This window comes from Salarias fasciatus, chromosome 16, assembly GCF_902148845.1.
Source record: "Salarias fasciatus chromosome 16, fSalaFa1.1, whole genome shotgun sequence".
In the NCBI taxonomy this organism is placed as follows: domain Eukaryota; kingdom Metazoa; phylum Chordata; class Actinopteri; order Blenniiformes; family Blenniidae; genus Salarias; species Salarias fasciatus.
The window spans coordinates 14,408,383-14,427,535 of NC_043760.1; the positions used below are offsets into that span (position 1 = coordinate 14,408,383).

General features: G+C 43.1%; 1 protein-coding gene across 1 annotated transcript in view; it reads right to left on the bottom strand.

The window, feature by feature from the left end:
* Window positions 1-4,287: 4,287 nt before the first annotated feature.
* The window catches only part of LOC115403419 (lactase-phlorizin hydrolase-like), a 32,097-nt gene continuing 17,231 nt past the window's right edge, over window positions 4,288-19,153 (bottom strand). The window contains exons 5-18 of the mRNA XM_030112302.1: window positions 18,240-18,324; window positions 17,492-18,146; window positions 16,757-17,405; window positions 15,116-16,669; window positions 14,758-15,026; window positions 14,362-14,652; window positions 14,066-14,264; window positions 13,744-13,946; window positions 13,558-13,664; window positions 13,313-13,444; window positions 12,980-13,203; window positions 12,021-12,267; window positions 11,834-11,943; window positions 4,288-4,784 (exon numbers count right to left, since the gene is read on the bottom strand). Of these exons, the coding sequence (XP_029968162.1) occupies window positions 4,288-4,784; window positions 11,834-11,943; window positions 12,021-12,267; window positions 12,980-13,203; window positions 13,313-13,444; window positions 13,558-13,664; window positions 13,744-13,946; window positions 14,066-14,264; window positions 14,362-14,652; window positions 14,758-15,026; window positions 15,116-16,669; window positions 16,757-17,405; window positions 17,492-18,146; window positions 18,240-18,324 (5,222 nt within the window). The remainder of the gene's footprint in view (window positions 4,785-11,833; window positions 11,944-12,020; window positions 12,268-12,979; window positions 13,204-13,312; window positions 13,445-13,557; window positions 13,665-13,743; window positions 13,947-14,065; window positions 14,265-14,361; window positions 14,653-14,757; window positions 15,027-15,115; window positions 16,670-16,756; window positions 17,406-17,491; window positions 18,147-18,239; window positions 18,325-19,153) is intronic.

Consider the following 19,153-nt stretch of genomic DNA (forward strand, 5'->3'; position numbering starts at 1 on the left):
ACAGTGATAAAACTGAACTTCTTCTTGTTGGCACCAAGTCCACACTCTCCAAATCTGACAGGTTTTCCCTCACCATCGACGGCTCCACAGTGTCCCCCTCCCCTCAGGTTAAGAGTCTGGGTGTCATCCTCGACAGCTCACTTTCTTTCCACCCCCACATTAATAACATCTCTTGGTCTGCATACTTACACCTACGCAATATAAACCGTCTCCACCCCTCTGTCGCCCCTCACACCACTGCCATCCTGGTCCACAGCCTCGTCACCTCCTGCCTTGACTACTGTAACTCACTCCTTTTTGGTGTCCCCCACAAATCCCTCCATAAGCTCCAACTGGTCCAGAACTCAGAAGCTTGCATCGTCACCAAAACCCCTTCCTCTCACCACATCACTCCTGTCCTCCAGCAGCTCCATTGGCTCCCTGTCAAATTCCGGATCATCTTCAAAATACTTCCGTTTACATTTAAAGCCATCCACAACCTCGCCCCCTGCCTCCTCCGCATCAAAGGTGTCGATGTAGAGAGAGTGCCCACCTTCTAGTTCTTCGGGACCCACATCTCGAGGGACCTGTCCTGGGCGGCCAATACAACATCTCTGGTCAGAAAAGCCCAGAAGCGCCTCCACTTTCTGAGGGTCCTGAAGTGGAACAGGCTGCAGACGGACCTGCTGGTCTCTTTCTATCGGGCTACAATTGAGAGCGTGCTGGTGCATGCTATCCCTGTGTGGTATGCTGGCAGCACAGTGGCTGACAGAAGAAGACTGGAGCGGGTCACAAGAACAGCTGAGAAGGTGATCGGCTGTCCGCTGCCCCCCCTGGACAACTCCAGGTGCCTTACCAGAGCCAAGGCAATCATGAAGGATTTCCACCACCACCTGCCCTCTGGAAGAAGGCTCAGACCCATCAAGAGCAGAACAAACAGGCTCAAAAACAGCTTCTTCCTTTGGGCAATTAGAACACTGAACTCAACATGAACATCTCTTACATAAATCACTGATTATCATCTCTCACGTGCAATATTGACACCACCACCTATGCACCCATATGTGTAATACCTACTATCTTATTTATTTTCCTATGTGCAATGTGACATTATTTATTACTCTGTATATAGTCCCTCTCCATCTTACCCATCATCGAATTAACTATTGTGAACTTATGTCACTTGTGTATGATTTGCTAGTTATAATGTAGAACTTTTATGAATTGTATGCACTATAGTGGATCTGCTGCAATTTCGTTGGCCAGGAAACTGACCAATGACAAATAAAGAATCTTGAATCTTGAATTTTGAATTAACAGCTGCTTCATAGAGCTTCTCACTGCACACACTACCTGGTTAACTCCTTAACGTCCTGCAACCTGCTGTAACTCTGGGACCCTACTGGAACATGTGAGCTGACCTCTGACCTGCCTGACTGTCACATAACGTTCACATTACACTGCTCGTGTTCTGAAAGCTGTAAATTTAAAATTCTAAATGCTGTGAAGTGAAAGTGTAGCTTCAATAAGACTTTGCCTGTGTTTAAAATGATAGAAATTATGTTGACATTACTCCAATTTAATTTGGTTAAGTTAATTTCTACTACACAGATCTTAAATATTTAGGTTTGAATTAGGGATGTGCGATACCACTTTTTTTCAGACCGATACCAAGTACGAGTACTTCATCTTCAGTACTCACCGATACCGATACTTTATATACATAAAATTCAAAATAATGCAATGACAGATTATTTTTGAAAATGAATTTTATTTCCAATAAAAAGGCAGCCCAGCCACTACGTTTAAGTCCAAAATAATAGTCTGAAAAATAAAACAAGCAACTCTGAGTTTGCACTTATTTAAATGAAATTAAGTGCAAGATAAAACAATTTCTCTGAGTTTTACACTTTACATAAACTAAGGTTTTTAAATGTACTAATTTTAATGATTTCTTTTATGAACTAAAGTCAAAGATAGAAAAACCCCTGAGTTTAAAGAGCTGCTCGTGTTATTTGTGCTGCTCTCGGATCTCTGCTCTTCAGTTTATCGGTCTTCTGCAGAGTTTGCCGTCGAGTTGCTGCCGGAGTTTTCTTTTTTCCAGCACAACAGCGTCAGACTCTCGTCCACAAGCTTCCCTGAGGTGTTTAAACAAATTACTAGTGGTAAATGAACAACATCGCGCACCTCCTTTAGCAATTTTAGCATTGCAGAGTTTGCATTCTGCAAAGCTCGGCTCGTTTTCACTTATATAAAAGAATTTCCACACCGGCGGAGTTTTGGTGAGACGAGCAGCCGTTCTGGATTCATTCCTGTTGTCTCTGCTCTGGATGAGACTCATGGAGAAGTCAGCCCGCTGCAGTGAAGCCCTGCGCCTGTCAGCGCTCCAGAGAGGAGCTTCTTCCTCTTTCATGTTTGTCGGCAGCTTGCATCCCATTTGGTTGCACTACCGCCAACTGCTGGTGAGGAGGGCTTACGACGCGTGGGGTTTTCTTGCCGTGAGTATCGGCGGCTGGCATCGGTAGGCTTCACGAGTACCCGATACCTTGAAATAAGGCCAGTATCGGCCCGATACCGATACCTGGTATCGGTACTCGCACATCCCTAGTTTGAATGTTTAAAAAGTAGATAACTCATATAGCATTTGGGGTTACAAATGGCAGATTGTGTTTAATTAAAGGGACTTAAGGCAACTTTTCAAAATTTACCTCAGTGCTGCCGCGATAGGTGCTGCGGGTAACTGCAGCCACCAGCCAAGGCAGCACGGGAGCGCGCACAAACATTTTACAGAATGTCCGTCTTCACAGCACTGCACCAGGGATGCTCATGCTGTTTACTATGTCGCGGATTACTGCAGGACCACAGTGCATATTATGTGATTTTTGTAAGCATCCATTTTCACTCCCAAATGCAGCTGAAGTTCCCTCTATGAATCAAACGCATATCCAATATTTATTCGGGTGCCAGCCCGGCTTCGGTCATATTTTTATTTTTATTTATTTATTTTTTTTTGACTCACGAGATAACGCTGATAATAGGGCTGCGTTAAACGATTACTTTTGTAATCGATTAATCTAGGAAATAGTTCTTCGATGCATTGATTAATCTAACGATTCATTTTTAAATCCGTCGCGGAGCTCCTCTCCGCCTCCGTGTTTATGCGGCGGGTCCCTGCGTGCTCTGCGGCCGGCACAGAGCGCGTCTCCACCTGGGAGCAGAGATCCGGAGCTCTCTTGTTAGCTTCCGTGGGGCAGCTCCACTCGGCCCGTGGAAGCCGCGGCCTGCTTCACGCGCCTCCGTGGAGCAAGCCGCGGCGCGGCAGCTCCGAATCTCCGCTCCCGGGCGGTGACGCGCTCTGTGCCGGCCGCGGAGCGCGCGGGGACCCGCCGCATAACCACGGTGGCGCGTGAAGCAGGCCGCGGCTGCTGGAGCTCTCCCGTCACCTCCGTGGAGCAGCTCCGGGCCGTTTACCCAATCGACCCCAACTCAGCAGGGAGCGCTGCTGAGACTGGCCGCCTGTGAGTGTTTTGGGACGGGGAGGGGCTCACGCAGCACCCACTGCTTGCTGAGAACAGCGGAGACGTCCTGTCACGTCTCCAGAGCACCAGAAAAAGCCGCTAAATTTGTCGCTAGTTACTTTTGACAAAAAAAGTCGAAAAGAGGCTTTGGAAAGTCGCCAGATTTAGCGAGAAAGTCACCAAGTTGGCAACACTGCCCGCCCCTGATCCCAGCAGTGTTTGAGTCCGTGTCCATGGCGGCCATGTTCTTCCTGTTCGGCAACGCGCATACAACGTCAATTTACGTCACATCCCCACGATTGCGCGGGAAATTCGGACCCCGAACAGCAGCAAATTATTTGGCACACAGCCTGTATAAGGCAACAGACAGATACGCGGATTGGCCTGTTATTTTAGGTTTTTAATGCTTCACGATCCATTAGCATTGAATAAAGTGGAAATGCATGTGTAGTTTTTCACAAATCTTGCCTTAAGTCCCTTTAACATGAAGATGATGAAGAGTCCTTGAAAAATGTTCTACCCTGTAAGAGGTCCTTGGTTCCTAAAAGTTTGAGAACCCTGGTCTATAATGTTAAAGTCAGGTTTTTATTTGTCAGACAAGGAGCATTGGGTTTATTAATAACATGGGACTTCCTGCTGTTAGCTGGTGCTAACTAGCTGTTACTCCCAGCAGTGATCAATACTATCAATACTTACTTTCTCGAAAAACTTTCTTATCTTAGTGATGGTCATGCTATGCCCTTCCCCAGGCTTTGTACAGACCCTACTATTGTGGCTTTGTGGGGTCAGCTCAGGGCGGTGGCTGTGGTCCCTGCCTGGGGGTCCATCCCCCTCCTGGACATAGCTTCAGCCGGGCTTCACGGACAGGCCCGTCTGGGGTGATTGCAGGCCTCCCAGTGGCGTTGCGGATGGATGGCGACCTGTCCGGCCGGCCTGCAGGTTGTGTACCTGCAGAGGCCTCAACGCGCTGACGGACTCCCTCTCCCGGTGGAATCCTCGACCAGGTGGGGTGGTGCCTCCATAGGGGAGATGTGCGCTGGGGGTTGCTTAAGGAAGCGGCCCACTGTCCGCTCGACCCCCTGAGAGCCGCTGGCCTCTGGGCTAGGATGCTCTCTTGCACTCCTGGCCACAGGTCCTTCTGTAGGCGTTCCCGCTGACCCCTCTGCTTTGGCCGACGCCCATCAGGGTGCTTCAGAGGGGCACACACTGCTGCTGGTGGCCCTCTACTGGCTGGTGTGGGCTTGGTTTCCTCTGCTCCGCAGGTTATCCCACAGCCGACCGTGGCACCTTCTCAGCAGGAGGGGTCTGCTGTATCAGCATGGTGGCCGGGTGGGGCACCCCCGCCCTCACCGTCTCTGTTTTGCTCCTGGCTACTGAGGGGCCCAAGTCGCTGCTGAGCAGCTGTTCGGGGCCTGTCAGGCAACTGCCTTGAATGCTAGGGCGCCATCTACCAGGCGGCTGTGTGATAGTGGGTGGCGGTTGGTTGCACAGGGGTGCAACGGCCGTGGGGAGGACCTGGTGCTCTGTCCGGTCCCCATGGTCCTTGACTTCTGCAGTCTTTTGGAGCCTTAGCCCGGTCCCCGTTCACATTGGGGGTGTATGTGGTGGCGATACCAGCCCGCCATGCATGGGTTGTAGGCAGCGCTATTGGAGACGACACTCTGGTGTCGGCTTTCCTCCTTTTTGAGGCTCCAAGATCAGCAGACCCAGTAGAATAATGCCACTTTAATAGTGTCATTCTGACCTTCCTCTATTTCACAAACAGGAGAGGATGTGGATTTACCATGCCTCCTCTTTTCTCCTTGGTTCAGGCTGCGATTAGCTGTTTGCATCCACAAGACAACAGTTGGAGTTGGGTCAAAGGTCTGCGTGGTGAACTTAGACAACAGAATGTGCATTAGAGATGAGAGGCGAGAGTCTGATTAGCAGGATCTGTACTTGCTTTTTATGATATCCAGCTGTGAAAACCCCTTTTCACATGCAGCATTGCTCAGGGGCAGTGTAAGGGCCAAGAAAAGAACCCTCTGAATGTTAGAATAACTGTCAGGATTGCTTGTCTTCACTACATTCACCAGGTCGTGCACAGAGGAGGCTGCCAGACGTTTTCCAGCTTGCTTTAAACTCATCCACTCTCTTAAAGTGGTGTCTTTGTCAACAGGCATGTTGGCTTCATACTTCTCAAGGATGTTACTAAGAGTTGTGTTGCCAAAACTGTGCAGATCTTTCATTTCAAGAGGCCAAGTTGTTGGATCAAAAATCAGAAACTGATCACATGATTTTAGGGATTCAAATCTCTATTCAAACTCATGAATCAGAGCTCTCAAAACATTGATCTTGTCCCTGTCAGCATCAGCATGTGGCCCAGTCTCTTTCCTGAACTTGCCCTCAACTCTCCATCAGTAAACTGTCCAACAGCAACCATGAGCTCATCTTTGCATTCACCAACAGTTAGATTCTCTTGCTGAAACTTGAGGGAGGTGAGCTTTAAAACATTACCAATATCAAGAACGTTTGCTAGGAAACAAGCATGTCATCACTTGTTGCCACTTGAATCTGAATGGCAGGTAACATTCTCCATATTTTCAATAGAGTCTCCTGTCTCCATGCAGACCATCTGATGTTGTGAAATTTTCCTAATTTGGCAAAAGCTATTCCTTTCTTTTTGCATATGCTCTTTAGTTGTGCAATTCGTTTTGCACCACCTTTCTTTAAGTAAAGTCTTAGCAACTTCACAGTTGATTGATTAAATGACTGACAGTATGAGACTGTGCGATCAGATGCACTCCATGATGGGGCTTCCCCCCTCTCGAGAACGATACGCGCTCCCCACATTTACTCCAAGCCTCTTCAGAAACGGAATATCTTCCTCATATGGACGCATAGGATGTCCATGTTTCGCTTTGTGAAAGGCTAAAAGAAAAACATTACGCAGTGCTTGATGTTGCTCTTCATTCAGTTTGTCTTTCCATTTGTCGAGGGGACCACTGGACTTCTGGTCCTGGATGCGTCTGTTTTCGTTATCAATCGCTTGAACTTTCTGATGCTCTCTGCTATTGGTGTGCTTATCAAAAGCTGAATGATTGAAGTTTTTAGTACCTGTATAAAAGGCACCGTTTTTGTCAGCCACAGTGGGATTTTCAGGGCATACTCTGCACCGCGTCTCCGTGCGTTCATCATTAGCTTGAAGCCAGCTGACCTCCTGCAACCACTTCTCCGAGAACACGCGCTTCTTTTGCTGTTCTGACTCAGTCTGGCGCTTCTTTGGGGGTGGCAGAACACCAAAATAGTTGCTTAATGGAGCTTGCTTCTTAGACAATTTGATAACGTTCTAAAGCAACGGCTCATTGGCCTCTCTGACACACAGATGTGCACCTTGCTATCTCCAAATCTTGGTATGCAAATGAGCGTTGCAACGTTTCATCTGGCACGCATTTTTTAATTTAGTAGCGCATGCACACCAACGCACTGCTTATGTGCACCCCTGTTCATAGATTTCAAGTTGCTATGCAAGTGTGCACCATCGATGTGCACCAATCACAGCTGTTGTGTAGAATGATGTTTTCCCGGAATTATTTCCTGATAATACTGGTATGGTGGGTCCAGGCCAGTTGTACTGGTGTTAAGCTGTAGTAGATACAATAATGTTTTGAAATTGCTTTTTTTTTTCATTGAATTTAGAGGCAGTTTTAATAATTGGTGTAAAGATACAAATGCTCTATAGAATCTCCCTGAACAATCAATTTTTTTTTTTTTTTTTGCTCGCTCCTTGTCTCTTTTTCCTTCCTTGTGTGGGCCAAAAGATTTGATGTACATTATCATGCATTTGAAAAAAAACAAAACAAACAAATGCCCTAAAATGCTATTGAATATACTTGAAGATAAAGTTAACACATTTCTTTCTTTGCATTTCTATTCATTTAAAAAAATGTCTTCATGCCCCTCTCAGAACTGAGAACATGGTCTCCCTCCTTACCCACCAGTGCATCCAGAGTCATGTCCAAAGGGTGATCAGACCTTTTCCTCTGCTACCCTGAGGCTGTGGAATGCCCTACCCGACCACCTGAGGGCGCCACAGACTACAGAAATAATAATAATAATAATAATAATAATAATAATAATAATAATAACAATAATAATAATAATTTGAAATTCATGGTTATCTTTGAAACCAGAATGTATTTGTGTTGTTAAAAGTTTGTGTTCATACGTGTAACTGAATATCTTATATTCTATTTTTACCTTTTGAATTCCACAATAAATATCCGTTCCATTTCCCTGGTAGATGTGTTCAGATCCTGTTAGATAGTGTTCTTTTGCCATGTAAGTCAATTTGTAGCTTAAATGTGTGCAATGAAAAGGAGTGTTGGTGTCTGCAGGGATGTGTCACAAGAGACAAAGCACAAATGTGAAACACAAATTTTGTTGATTTTCATGATTCTGACTGATTGTAGAAATCGTGGAAAAGCTATGCAGGTTTACTTGTCCGATGTCCAGTGCCACTTTAATGAACTTATTCATCAGTTTCAAGGTAAAACTAAGAAATGCAAAAGTCACCAAATACGGCTGGTTGTCCAATAAAGGCTTAAATTAGAGTTGTACTTTCTCCTCATTGGGAACATCCCATTTTGAACCTGAGCTGTGGAGCTTTATCTGGATGGTTTGATTTTCTCTCAGTCCAAAAATCTGCATTTGAGGTAAGCTGGAGAGGATAACTTGCTTATTTATGTAAATGTCCTTCCTTTAAGCAATCTCAGGTGTCAATCTCATGTCATCACGTTTCAGTAATGAAGTCGGGATGAAAAAATGGAAAAGAAATCTCACTCAAGATACTTTGTTAAAAGCCCTTCTTCTCTAAAGAAGGAAAAAAAGAACCTTAGGTTTCTCTTCAGTTCTATAGCCAGGCTGACAAGAAGTCCCAGCTTTGTCAAACCCTGTATTAACTTTAACTTTAAGCAGTAATTCCTTTGTAAGCTTCTTTAACAACAAAATTCTGACAAAAACATGTAGAATTGTAGGCATATTCTGCAAAGCTGTCACAGACTGATCAACCACACCCTCATAATTACATAATTTACATATATGGACACACTTGACATTTCTGATGCTGAATTCCATTTTAAAGCTGACAGTACGGTCATTTACTGCGACCGCTCTACCCTTGCTGAGGCCCTTGTCTCCTTGCAATTTGCTTGTACCCTTGTGGAACGCCAGCTTATGCATTTGAAACTTATCTTAAACATTTCTAAAACCAAACTACTGACACCGCCCATGCACTGAATTCGGCCAACACTCCTTTATATATTCTGCACCCACTGCTTTAAATTCTGTAGGGAAAATTCGGAATCTTAACCTTTGGGGGGAATTGGAATCAGCCTCCCACCGTTCCTGCTCTTGCTGTACACGAAAGCCCCGTTATTTAACTTTATTGCTTTGACTTCTTTATTTTTGTTTTTATGTTGTTTGATTTGTATTTTCTGTGGACTCTGCATTATTCATTTGAACTTTGAAAACTGCTGCTGTCTTGGCCAGGCTTCCCAGTGGGACTGACCTGGTTAAATAAATATATTAAATAAATAAAAAATCCCCCTACAAATCAGCTATGTGATGATTTGAGTTCAAATCACCGTGGCTTACCTCTCTCTCTCCCTCGCTGTAGTTCAGATCTGAGTCTGGGACTATCTGAGTGTAGTTTTCATGTTCTACCTGTGTTTCCGCTCAGTTTTTGTGAAGGATTGATAACTAGTCAAGGACATATGCAGCATTTATTCCACCTCAGACAAGCTCCAACTCTCAGGACAGTAAGAGGAGAGAGCTCTGAAAGATGAAGATGAATCTTTTGTTCAATCCTGCAGCAGTCTCTAGTGGCAGCGGGAGATTTCTACAGCGATCAGAGTCCCAGTTCGTGGCAACAGGGCACTGCAGCTAATCCCTGCTGATGATAAAAGGTCTCCGAACGGTTCCAAACTGCCACCGAGGTGTTACCTTTAGCTTTATTCAATTAAATTACAGGGAAATGTTAAGTAACAGGGAATGGTTTTGTTTCACAACATTTTGCTGTCCATGCCAGCAGTCATAAAGTAGTGTAGAAGAAAGTGAGGGAAAAATTATTTCATAACATGTCACAAGCTGTAAAAACATTTCAGGGTCTGCGTGTTGCATGATTTATATATATAAAAAAATGTTATACTGAATTTGTTTGAAGAAAAAAAAATGTGTCTATTTTGTAATTGCAATGTTGCAAATCCCTGTATCATACACTTTAGGTGTAGTACACTGCTTCAATAAATCAATCAATAAATCCATAAATCAGTCAAACTTTATTTGTAGAACACTTTTCATATTCATAAAAACAACGCAAAGTGCTGAACAGTAAAAACAGTCATAAAAACAGAAAAGAACAAAAACCGCACCATCAATCAGCATGCACCACGCACCACACACACACACACACACACACATACAAACTGACACACCGCCCACATCGGGAGAAGTCGAGGGTCATTAATACTAGGGCTCCAGCGCCCGACCCCCAAACCCGCCAGACCAAGGGAACCAGCACACTTAAGTGTGGAGACCCCCAGGCCAGGCGGGATCAGAGGACCTGAGCGCAGTGACCTCAGCAGAGGACCGGAACCAACTCCCAGTGTGAAGGACCCCCCTCAGGAAACACTGGAATTAAACAGCTAAAAATTTAAGAGGATGTGATACAAATTAAGATAAGATTATAAAGTAAAAAAGGAAAGTCAGTTAGAGGTACATAATAAAATAGAATAAAATTACATTAAAAAATGATGGAAATAAGAGAACTATAAAAGGTCAATTAAAAGCCAGATTAAAAAGGTGTGTTTTTAACCTCCCTTTAAAAATATCAACGGTCTCTGCGGTCCTGAGGTTCTCCGGCAGGCTGTTCCACAGGCGGGGGCCGTAATGGCTAAAAGCCGCCTCACCATGGGTCTTTGTTCCTGCTTTTGGAACACGCAGTAAACCACTGCCAGAGGACCTCGGGGCCCGCGAGGGTCGATAGGGTAAAAATAGATCAGCTAAATAAGAAAGTGCAGGGCCGTTAAGACATTTAAAAAATAATAAGAGAACTTTAAAATCAATCCTGAAGCAGACAGGGAGCCAATGCAGCGACTGTAAAACCAGTGTAATGTGGGCCCGCCCCCTGGTACTCGTCAGCACACGCGCGACTGAGTTTTGTAATAATTGTAGGTTTGAAATATTCTGTTTGGGAAGACCAGCGAGCAAGGCATTACAGTAATCTAATCAACAGGAGATAAAAGCATGCATTAGCACCTCTGTACTGGCCTGAGAGAGAAACGGGCGGACTCTGGCTATATTCTTCAGATGATAAAATCCAATCTTAGTTATGTTTTTAATGTGTGGAATAAAACTTAGCTCAGAGTCAAAAATCACACCCAGGTTTTCAACCGATTGTGCTGGTTTAAAATCAAGTAATTTTGGTAAAAGTTTCTCTCTCCAGCCTTCGGGACTGATAACTAAAACCTCAGTCTTGTCCTGGTTGAGCTGTAGGAAATTCACTGCCATCCATGACTTGATGTCTGAAATACAGTTAAAAAGGTTTTCTATTGGCCCTGAGTCATCAAGAGACGCAGCGATGTACAGCTGAGTATCGTCAGCGTAACTATGGAAAATGATGCCGTGTCTCCTGATGACGTCCCCAAGTGGAAGCATGTAGATTAAAAAGTACGGGACCTAAAATTGAACCTTGGGGAATCCCACACCTAATTTCATGGCTTCCTGAGGAACATGTATCCATACTAAGATAAAAACATCGATCTGTGAGATAAGAAGTGAACCAGTGCTTAAAGCTGCTGGCATGCTTACTTATATAATTTACGATCAAGAAGAAGAGGTTATGACTCATTCTGTAAGCTTTACACGGGTAATTGCAAGATAAACAGTCTGCTGAGGCCATAAAAGGCAATAAAGGTTGATTCATTTTACGTGTACAGACAAAATAAATTACCATTTAACTTTACATAAATGTCTGATGTCTGAATGAAATATGGGTGGAAGCTGGAATCATTCCACTCACAGTGTGACACAACAACAGCACGTTGAAAGGACGAAATCATGGATCATAGGATCTGTATTTATTCTAAACAGCAGCATTAAACAGGATCGAAGTATGTTACACATAACCTACCAAGTAGCATTAAAGTTTACAAAAGAATGGCGTTCACATATCTGTTTTGAGGAGTTTCATTAAAGCTCATTCAAATTTATTCACCATGTTAATTAATTAATCATCTTCTTGTTTTTTTTGGAATGTTTTTTGGCACGAAAGAAGAAAAAAAATGTACAAATTAAACCCAATACCACAACAATCAGAAGAGCAAATGTGGTGTACAGTCCAGTTTCAGCATCGGCGATCGTCAGCGTCATTCCAAGGAAATTCACACTGTCGTCAGTGTTTGGTGAACTTGTTCCTACAGGAAAGACACAGAGGTATCAGAGGGTCATTTTTTTTTTAAACCTTTATTATCAATAAATGTTGACCTGAGTGTGTCGGTTTTACCGTCTGACAGGCAGTCATTGGGTCCTAAAGCAGGATCAGGGAATCCGTTACAGCTGATTATTGTTGAGTATGAAGAGACTGAGGACTTGGCTATTCGAGGAAGTTTTGGGTCCGAACGATTGACATAGAAGAGGCCAAATCTCTCTGAAAAACCAGTGGCCCATTCCAGATTGTCCATGAGTGACCATGCTGTGTAACCTTGGATGTTCACACCATCTAACAGGTAAGCTGGAAGAGGAGTATTGACACTTTTAAACATACAACTAAATAAAATGAATTTCAATACTTGAAAATCAGTTTCGAGGTTTAAATTCACCACAAATGCTAATATTACTTAGACTCTTTTTATGCAACGTTTCAAGTAAAACCACACCAATTTTGCATTTTTTTTTTCCAGAAAAGTTTCGCATTTACGCAACAACATTTTGAAAACAATGTGAATTTACCCAGAAATGAGAGAAATGCTAATAACTATTTAGTTTCCTGGGTGGATTACTCCTGGGTGCCATTGTTTGTTGTTGTACTGAAAGCACACACGTGAGCAGAGAACAATACACTATACATTTTTTACAATGGTGAGTACGAACTGTTGTAATATAATACTTTTGCCATGGGGGGGCACTGTTGTTTTGCTCAATGTGCTCTGACTGTCAGCTGTGATGTTGTTCTCTGAACGTGTTAAACTTCTTGTTAAACGTGCAGCACGAACATGGTGCACATGTGCAGTAGCAGCATTTCTGCTCTGTACATAGATACTGAGTTGGAGTGTTTTTCAAAATTTGCTGTTTTCAGTGGCTCCAAGCACCATTGCTGCATAAGTGACCACTCAAAACACAAGTCAAGTTTTGTGTTTTTACTTGAAAATGTTGTACAAACTGGGTCTCAGTCTCTGTATGACTGGCTGTGGTCTTAATTACAGTACATAGGAGAGATGAAATACCTTTCAAAGCCTGGTTTATGTATTGTTCATGGTAGTAGCTCCTGTGATGATCATTCAGGTCAATCGTGCCTCGTTCTGAAATGCCATTTTCTGTAATGATGATTGGCGGATCTCCATATTCCTCTTTAATGAAGTTTAATATCTTTCGGAAACCAAACGGGGAGACCTTGAGCCAGGATGAACCCGAATCCAGCCAGGTACGATCAGCAATTGTTCCTGCACTCCTACAATTGTTGTGAATAGAAGTTGAAATATGGAAAGAGAAACATTTTAGTTCAACTACCAAAGGGATGGTGATAATGTGCTCTTTTTTTCTCTTCCTTGTTTGTTTACCTGTCGGCATCATAGTGTTGAAGATTACCATATTCCACTGGAAATGCCAGGACAGTGGTGTAGTGGTTGAACGCAAAATAATCATAGGTTCCTTTAATCCTTTTGATCTCCTCTGAAGTAAACTCAGGTAACCTGGAAAAATGGGGAAAAACACTGAAGTGAATGAAAGTCAAGGAAAAGTACACCAGTTCCGAAGACAACTATATATTTATCAGAAAATGATTTCAATTAATTTTCAGTTTTACCTGGATTTTGACAGGCCAGCAGCAAGACTTCTCTCCCGTATGATTGTTTTCATCATGTCGCTATAGTCACCATTATAGATGGGATGGGCAAACCATCCAATGTAGAACTGTCCAAGAAGAGACATTACTTACTCAAAACTTTTACCACACACCTCAGCTGTTACATATGGAAGAATCCTGATGTACCTCCACCACACGTCTTGCAGCATCAACGTCCTCTTGTTTATGGGGATTTCTCGGTTCGGACCAGTCAGAGTTAATAGTGATGGAAATGCGTCCATTCTGTCTGGGTCGATACTTTTCATTGTAGAGGTGCCAGGCCTCTGCGTGGGCTTTAAGTAGGTTATGACCAACAATGTAAGGCAGTGTGCCAGGGCGGAAACTGATACCTTGACACATGGAGAGTGACAGAAATTAATATTGAGGCAGATCGAGATATAAACTTTAGTCTAGATTTTTCTCTTTTTTTTTTTTTTTTTTTTTGGCAATAGTGTTCCATGAATCATACCTGGAGCAGCTACACCATAGCCATGACCTACAGCAGCTATATTGTATGGTTCATTGATGGTGATCCAAAGCTTCACTTTATCACCCAGAGCGCTGAAAATAACATCAGCATAATCCTTGAATCTTGAAATAATTGTGTCATTTTCCCAGCCTCCAACTTTCTGGAGAGCTTGTGGTAGGTCCCAGTGGTACAAAGTGATCTGACAGCGAAGAAGAATCATTTACGCCTTAATAAAGTCAGAAACTTTCAGTTACTAGCATTTATTTGGATGAGATGCCAAAAAGACTTGCACTTACATGAGGCTGGATATTTGCAGCAAGCAAGGCATCTACCAGTCTGTGGTAATAGTTGAGTCCAGCCTCATTAATGTGTCCTGTGGTGCCATCAGGAAGCACCCTTGACCAGGAAATGGAGAAACGATAATGGGTCACCTTCAGCTGTTTCAACATAGCAACATCCTCCTCAACTTTGTTGTAACTGTCGCAGGCAATGTCCCCAACATCATCATCAAAAACCCGGAGAGGAGTGTGTGCAAACTTGTCCCAGATGCTGAGACCTTTTCCATCTGCTCTCCATCCCCCTTCAATCTAATGACAAGAAAGACACAACAGGGGTTATCAACAATGAAACCCAGGAGAACATGCTGTATGCGTTGTCTGCCAAGATTGAAATGTTTTCACGTCTGTACTTACCTGATATGATGCAGTAGCAGTGCTCCAAATGAATCCTTCTCTGAAATACCCATAAATCATCTTCTCATCATCTGGTGTGGGGAAGCCATTATTTTTTATGACTTGATAGTAGAAATGAGCGGAGTATTTGGGTGTTCTTGGTCTATTAGTGTGGGTAAAGTCCACATGGTGCAGCCCAAACCCCACTTTGTATCCATTTAACCACTCAAATGAATCCATAAGGGAAGTTGCGAGGTATCCCTTCACTTTGACTCCATCAAGTTCATAGGCTGTTGTTAAAAGAAACACAGACACACAAAAGGGCATGATTTCCACTACAAGCAACTGTATGTAACATGGAAAAGTTATTTTTGCATACCTTTGAGGGCTTCATCAATGTAGGTCTTGTAGTAAAATACTCTTTCAATATCATCCCATGTTTTTGTTGAGTCTGTGGCCACTCCATTTTCTGTAATGTAAACCTCTGGATCTCCATATTCCTCCTTGATCCAGTTGAGGAGCCTCCTCAAACCCCAAGCCACAGCTCTCTGCTCACTGATGTCCGTGGTTGGTGCATCACTTTCTTCTTTCAGTGCAAAGTCCCAGTCATTCTCAAAGGATGGGGGGGTAATCTGATTTATTACATGGCTTGAAATTTGTGTAGTGTAATGATTTGCACAAAACATGTCAGCAGTTCCCCTGATGAAGCTCTTATCTGCGTCAGTAAAGGAAGGTAGCCTTGACTCTGAAAGTTCTTGGAGTTCACTTTTGTTTCCAACTTGCCACTTCAGTGCATCAGGATAGTCACCATTCTTGAAAATGGGGTGGGCAAACCAACCCAATTGAAATTGCATTGCACGATCAGCTGCATAAATTTCACGAGGATTATTAGCATCAATTGGCTCGACCCAATCAGCATTTAGAGCAATGGAGACTTTCCCACCTTGGGAAGCACGATACTTATCATATGTATGGTAAGCTGTGGCGTGAGCTTTAATCAGGTTGTGTGCAACTTGGTATGGTGCTGTTCCTGGATTCTTAACATTTGGAGGAATCTCTCCAAGCCCATATCCTGACCAGGCAATTGTATAAGGCTGCTGGAAAGTTATCCAAAATTTCACTCTGTCACCAAAAGTGGCAAAACAGAAGTCAGCATAGTCATTAAAAACATCAATCGTTTCAGGATTTTCCCAGCCATTCAGCTCAGTTTGCAAAGCAGTAGGGAGGTCATAATGATAAAGTGTTACTATCGGGGAGATATTTGCTGCTACAAGGCTGTTAATGAGATTGTTGTAGTAGTCAACCCCTTTCTGGTTCAGGGAGGAACGCCTCCCATCAGGAAAGATCCTGGACCAGGAAATAGAAAATCTGTATGAGTTTACCCTCAGACCTCGCAGCATGTAAAGATCTTCATTGAATCTGTTGTAACTATCACAGGCAACTTGTCCAGTGGCGTCCTCAGGGATACCACTATCAGATGCATTAGTAAAGGTATCCCAGACACTGGGCCCTTTCCCATCAGCATTCCAGCTACCTTCAATCTGGTAAGCTGAAGAAGAAACTCCCCAGCCGAAGTCATCGGGAAATGTACCATAGTGGTACAGTTTTCTCTCGAAAGTTGACTGGTGTGAAAACTTTTCCCAGACTACTTTTGATTGAGAAGGTACATCTGAGGGTGATAAAGAGCCTGAATAGGGATGGGGATACATTTCACCTCTTGTCATAACTCCACTTTTGGGTGAACCAAAACCATTTTGATTGATAATTTCTGCATAGATGTATGCAGATTGCTTTGGTGTTCGTGGTCTGTTGGCATCTTTGAAGTCAACATAGTGAAGACCAAATCTTTGGCTGTAGCCTTGATTTCCTTCAAATCCATCCATGAGTGACTGCACTGTGAATCGCTGCACATTTACTCCATCCAAGGATATGGCTACAATATGAACACATACAGTAACTTATTAAAGTTATGAAAGCTTTCTTCATTTTGTTTTAAACAGTTCAAATTCTTAACACTAACCTTTCAAAGCCTCATTGATGTAGCTCCTCAAGTACTGTATTCTGCTTTGATCATTGATGACGTCCCCAGTGTTCTCTGTTGGCATCCCATTCCCAGTTATGTAGATTGGTACTTTGGTAGTTTGTAAGTACACTGTTGAAATGTAGTTTAGAAGCCGTCTCAGTCCCCAAGGCACAGAGGAGATCCAGTCAGAAGCTGTGGAGCTCCAAGAGGGGTCCACACTTGAGTTGAAGTTGCCCACCCCCTCAGGACCTGCGACGCAGCCACCATTATTGTGTGTGATTACCCGGGAGGTGTAATGGTTCAGTCCAAAAAAGTCAGCCGTGCCGGCGATTCTCTTCATCTCTTCAGAAGTGAATGTTGGTAGTATTGCAGGCACAGAGGATGGACATGCTGCTCTTTTCTCTTCAATTTGAGTTTTCAGAATTGAAGGATAGTCTCCGGCTCCAAATATGGGATGTGCAAACCAGCCCAGCATAAACTCAAGGTAGCGCTCTGCAGCAGCAATATCTTCAGCTTTGGAGGGATCTGCTGGTTCTGCCCAGTCAGAGTTTAATGCGATGCCCACTTGACCTCCTTGAGTCATTCTGTACTTGTCATTGTAGACATGCCAGGCTTCAGCATGGGACTTCAGAATATTGTGAGTGACCTGAAAAAATGCAGAAACAAGTATAAGTTGAATGGACCTCGCCCTCAGTGAAACACCAAGATGTTTATTATGAGTTTTATTATCACCTGATAGGCTGTAGTCACGTAGTCCTTGACACCAGGAGCATGTTCACCGGTGCCATATCCAGCGTGGCTCACCACCCAGGGACTACTGAATGTGTTCCAGGTCTTGACCCGGTCCCCAAATTTGGAAAAACAAAAATCTGCATACTCTTGGAAGGCCTCGACAATGGAAGCGTCAGTCCACCCACCTCTGTCCTGGAGAACCTGGGGCAGATCCCAGTGGTAGAGAGTGACAATAGGTTTGATGTCTGATTCAATGAGAGCGTCGATGAGGCTGTTATAGTAGAGAACCCCATCCTCTGATAGGCTGTCTTTGTGGCCTGAAGGGAAAATGCGGGCCCAGGAGATAGAAAACTGGAAGGTGTTGACTTGGAGACCTCGCAGGAGGTAGACGTCATAATCCACCTTGTGGTAACTGTCACATGCCAGGTCAGCTGTCTGTTTATCAAAAGCTTGACCTTGATGCCCGAAGCGGTCCCAAATGGTCTCACCCTTTCCTCCCTCTGACCATCCTCCTTCAACCTTGAAGGACTCACTGGATGTGGCCCATTGGAAGCCAGCAGGGAATGAGTCAGTCAGGAAAGCATCTCGATCAGCTTCGGTTTGATCTCTAAAATTGTCCCATACAGTTTGGTAACTGTTTCTGAGGTCTGGAAGACTGTAGGTAGGAATCAAGAGAATGACTTGTGAAAACAGCAACAATTTCTACACCTTTGAACTTCCGAATTTATCATTAAAATTAAACTCTTACTTGATTGGCATATCCTCAATGTTCATTTCACCTAACATGTCCATCACATCACTTCCCATAATATTCAGTTCACTGGTTTTCAAGGCTGAGGTGTATACAAATAGAAAAAAAATCACATGTTGGTGCATCACATTGTGTCATTTTAGATGTTTTAAACACAAATCACGAGAATTGAAAAAACTTACAATCATGTAAATGATTTTTGTTTCAAGATTAAAGAACGAAACAATACCACAAATATTGGTAGTACCAAAAATGATGAGAAAATATTATCAATAATCATAACACAATATTCATAAAAAATACAACTACATCACTAAATCACCCTGGATGTGCTTCACATTCATCTCACTATTTTTCATGTCATGCATTAATTGCATCTTTGTATCACCTTTTAAAATGCTTCATAGTTCAGTTGAGTCGGATTTCTTAACACAGTGCATTCTATAAAATAACCTCACAAACTGATGCATAAACACATTTACAAGTTGTGACAAAACATAACATTGTTTAGGGATGTGTTGAGCTTTCTTCAGATATTCAATGCTCTTTACCATTTTTATACCCAAATATGTTCTAAGTAGTTTCCAGTATAATATATGATCTACTACTACTTAGTCACTACTACTACTTACTTTGACAGACTTGCTTAATTTCAACATTATCCACCATAATTTACATTTTTTCCCTTCTTTTACGACTGGTAAATAACACGTTTCGTTTTGTTCAAGTTTAAGGACAATTTGTTTGAGTCAAACCACATTTTATGTTTTTCATCTCTGCTGTAATTTTCATCCAAATACTGTGGTAAATTTTACCCCAAGCCGAACACATTTCTATCATCTGCAAATTTAAAAAATTTCCAAACTTTTGAAACGTCATAGAGAAACATTACATAAATGCAATCACTATCA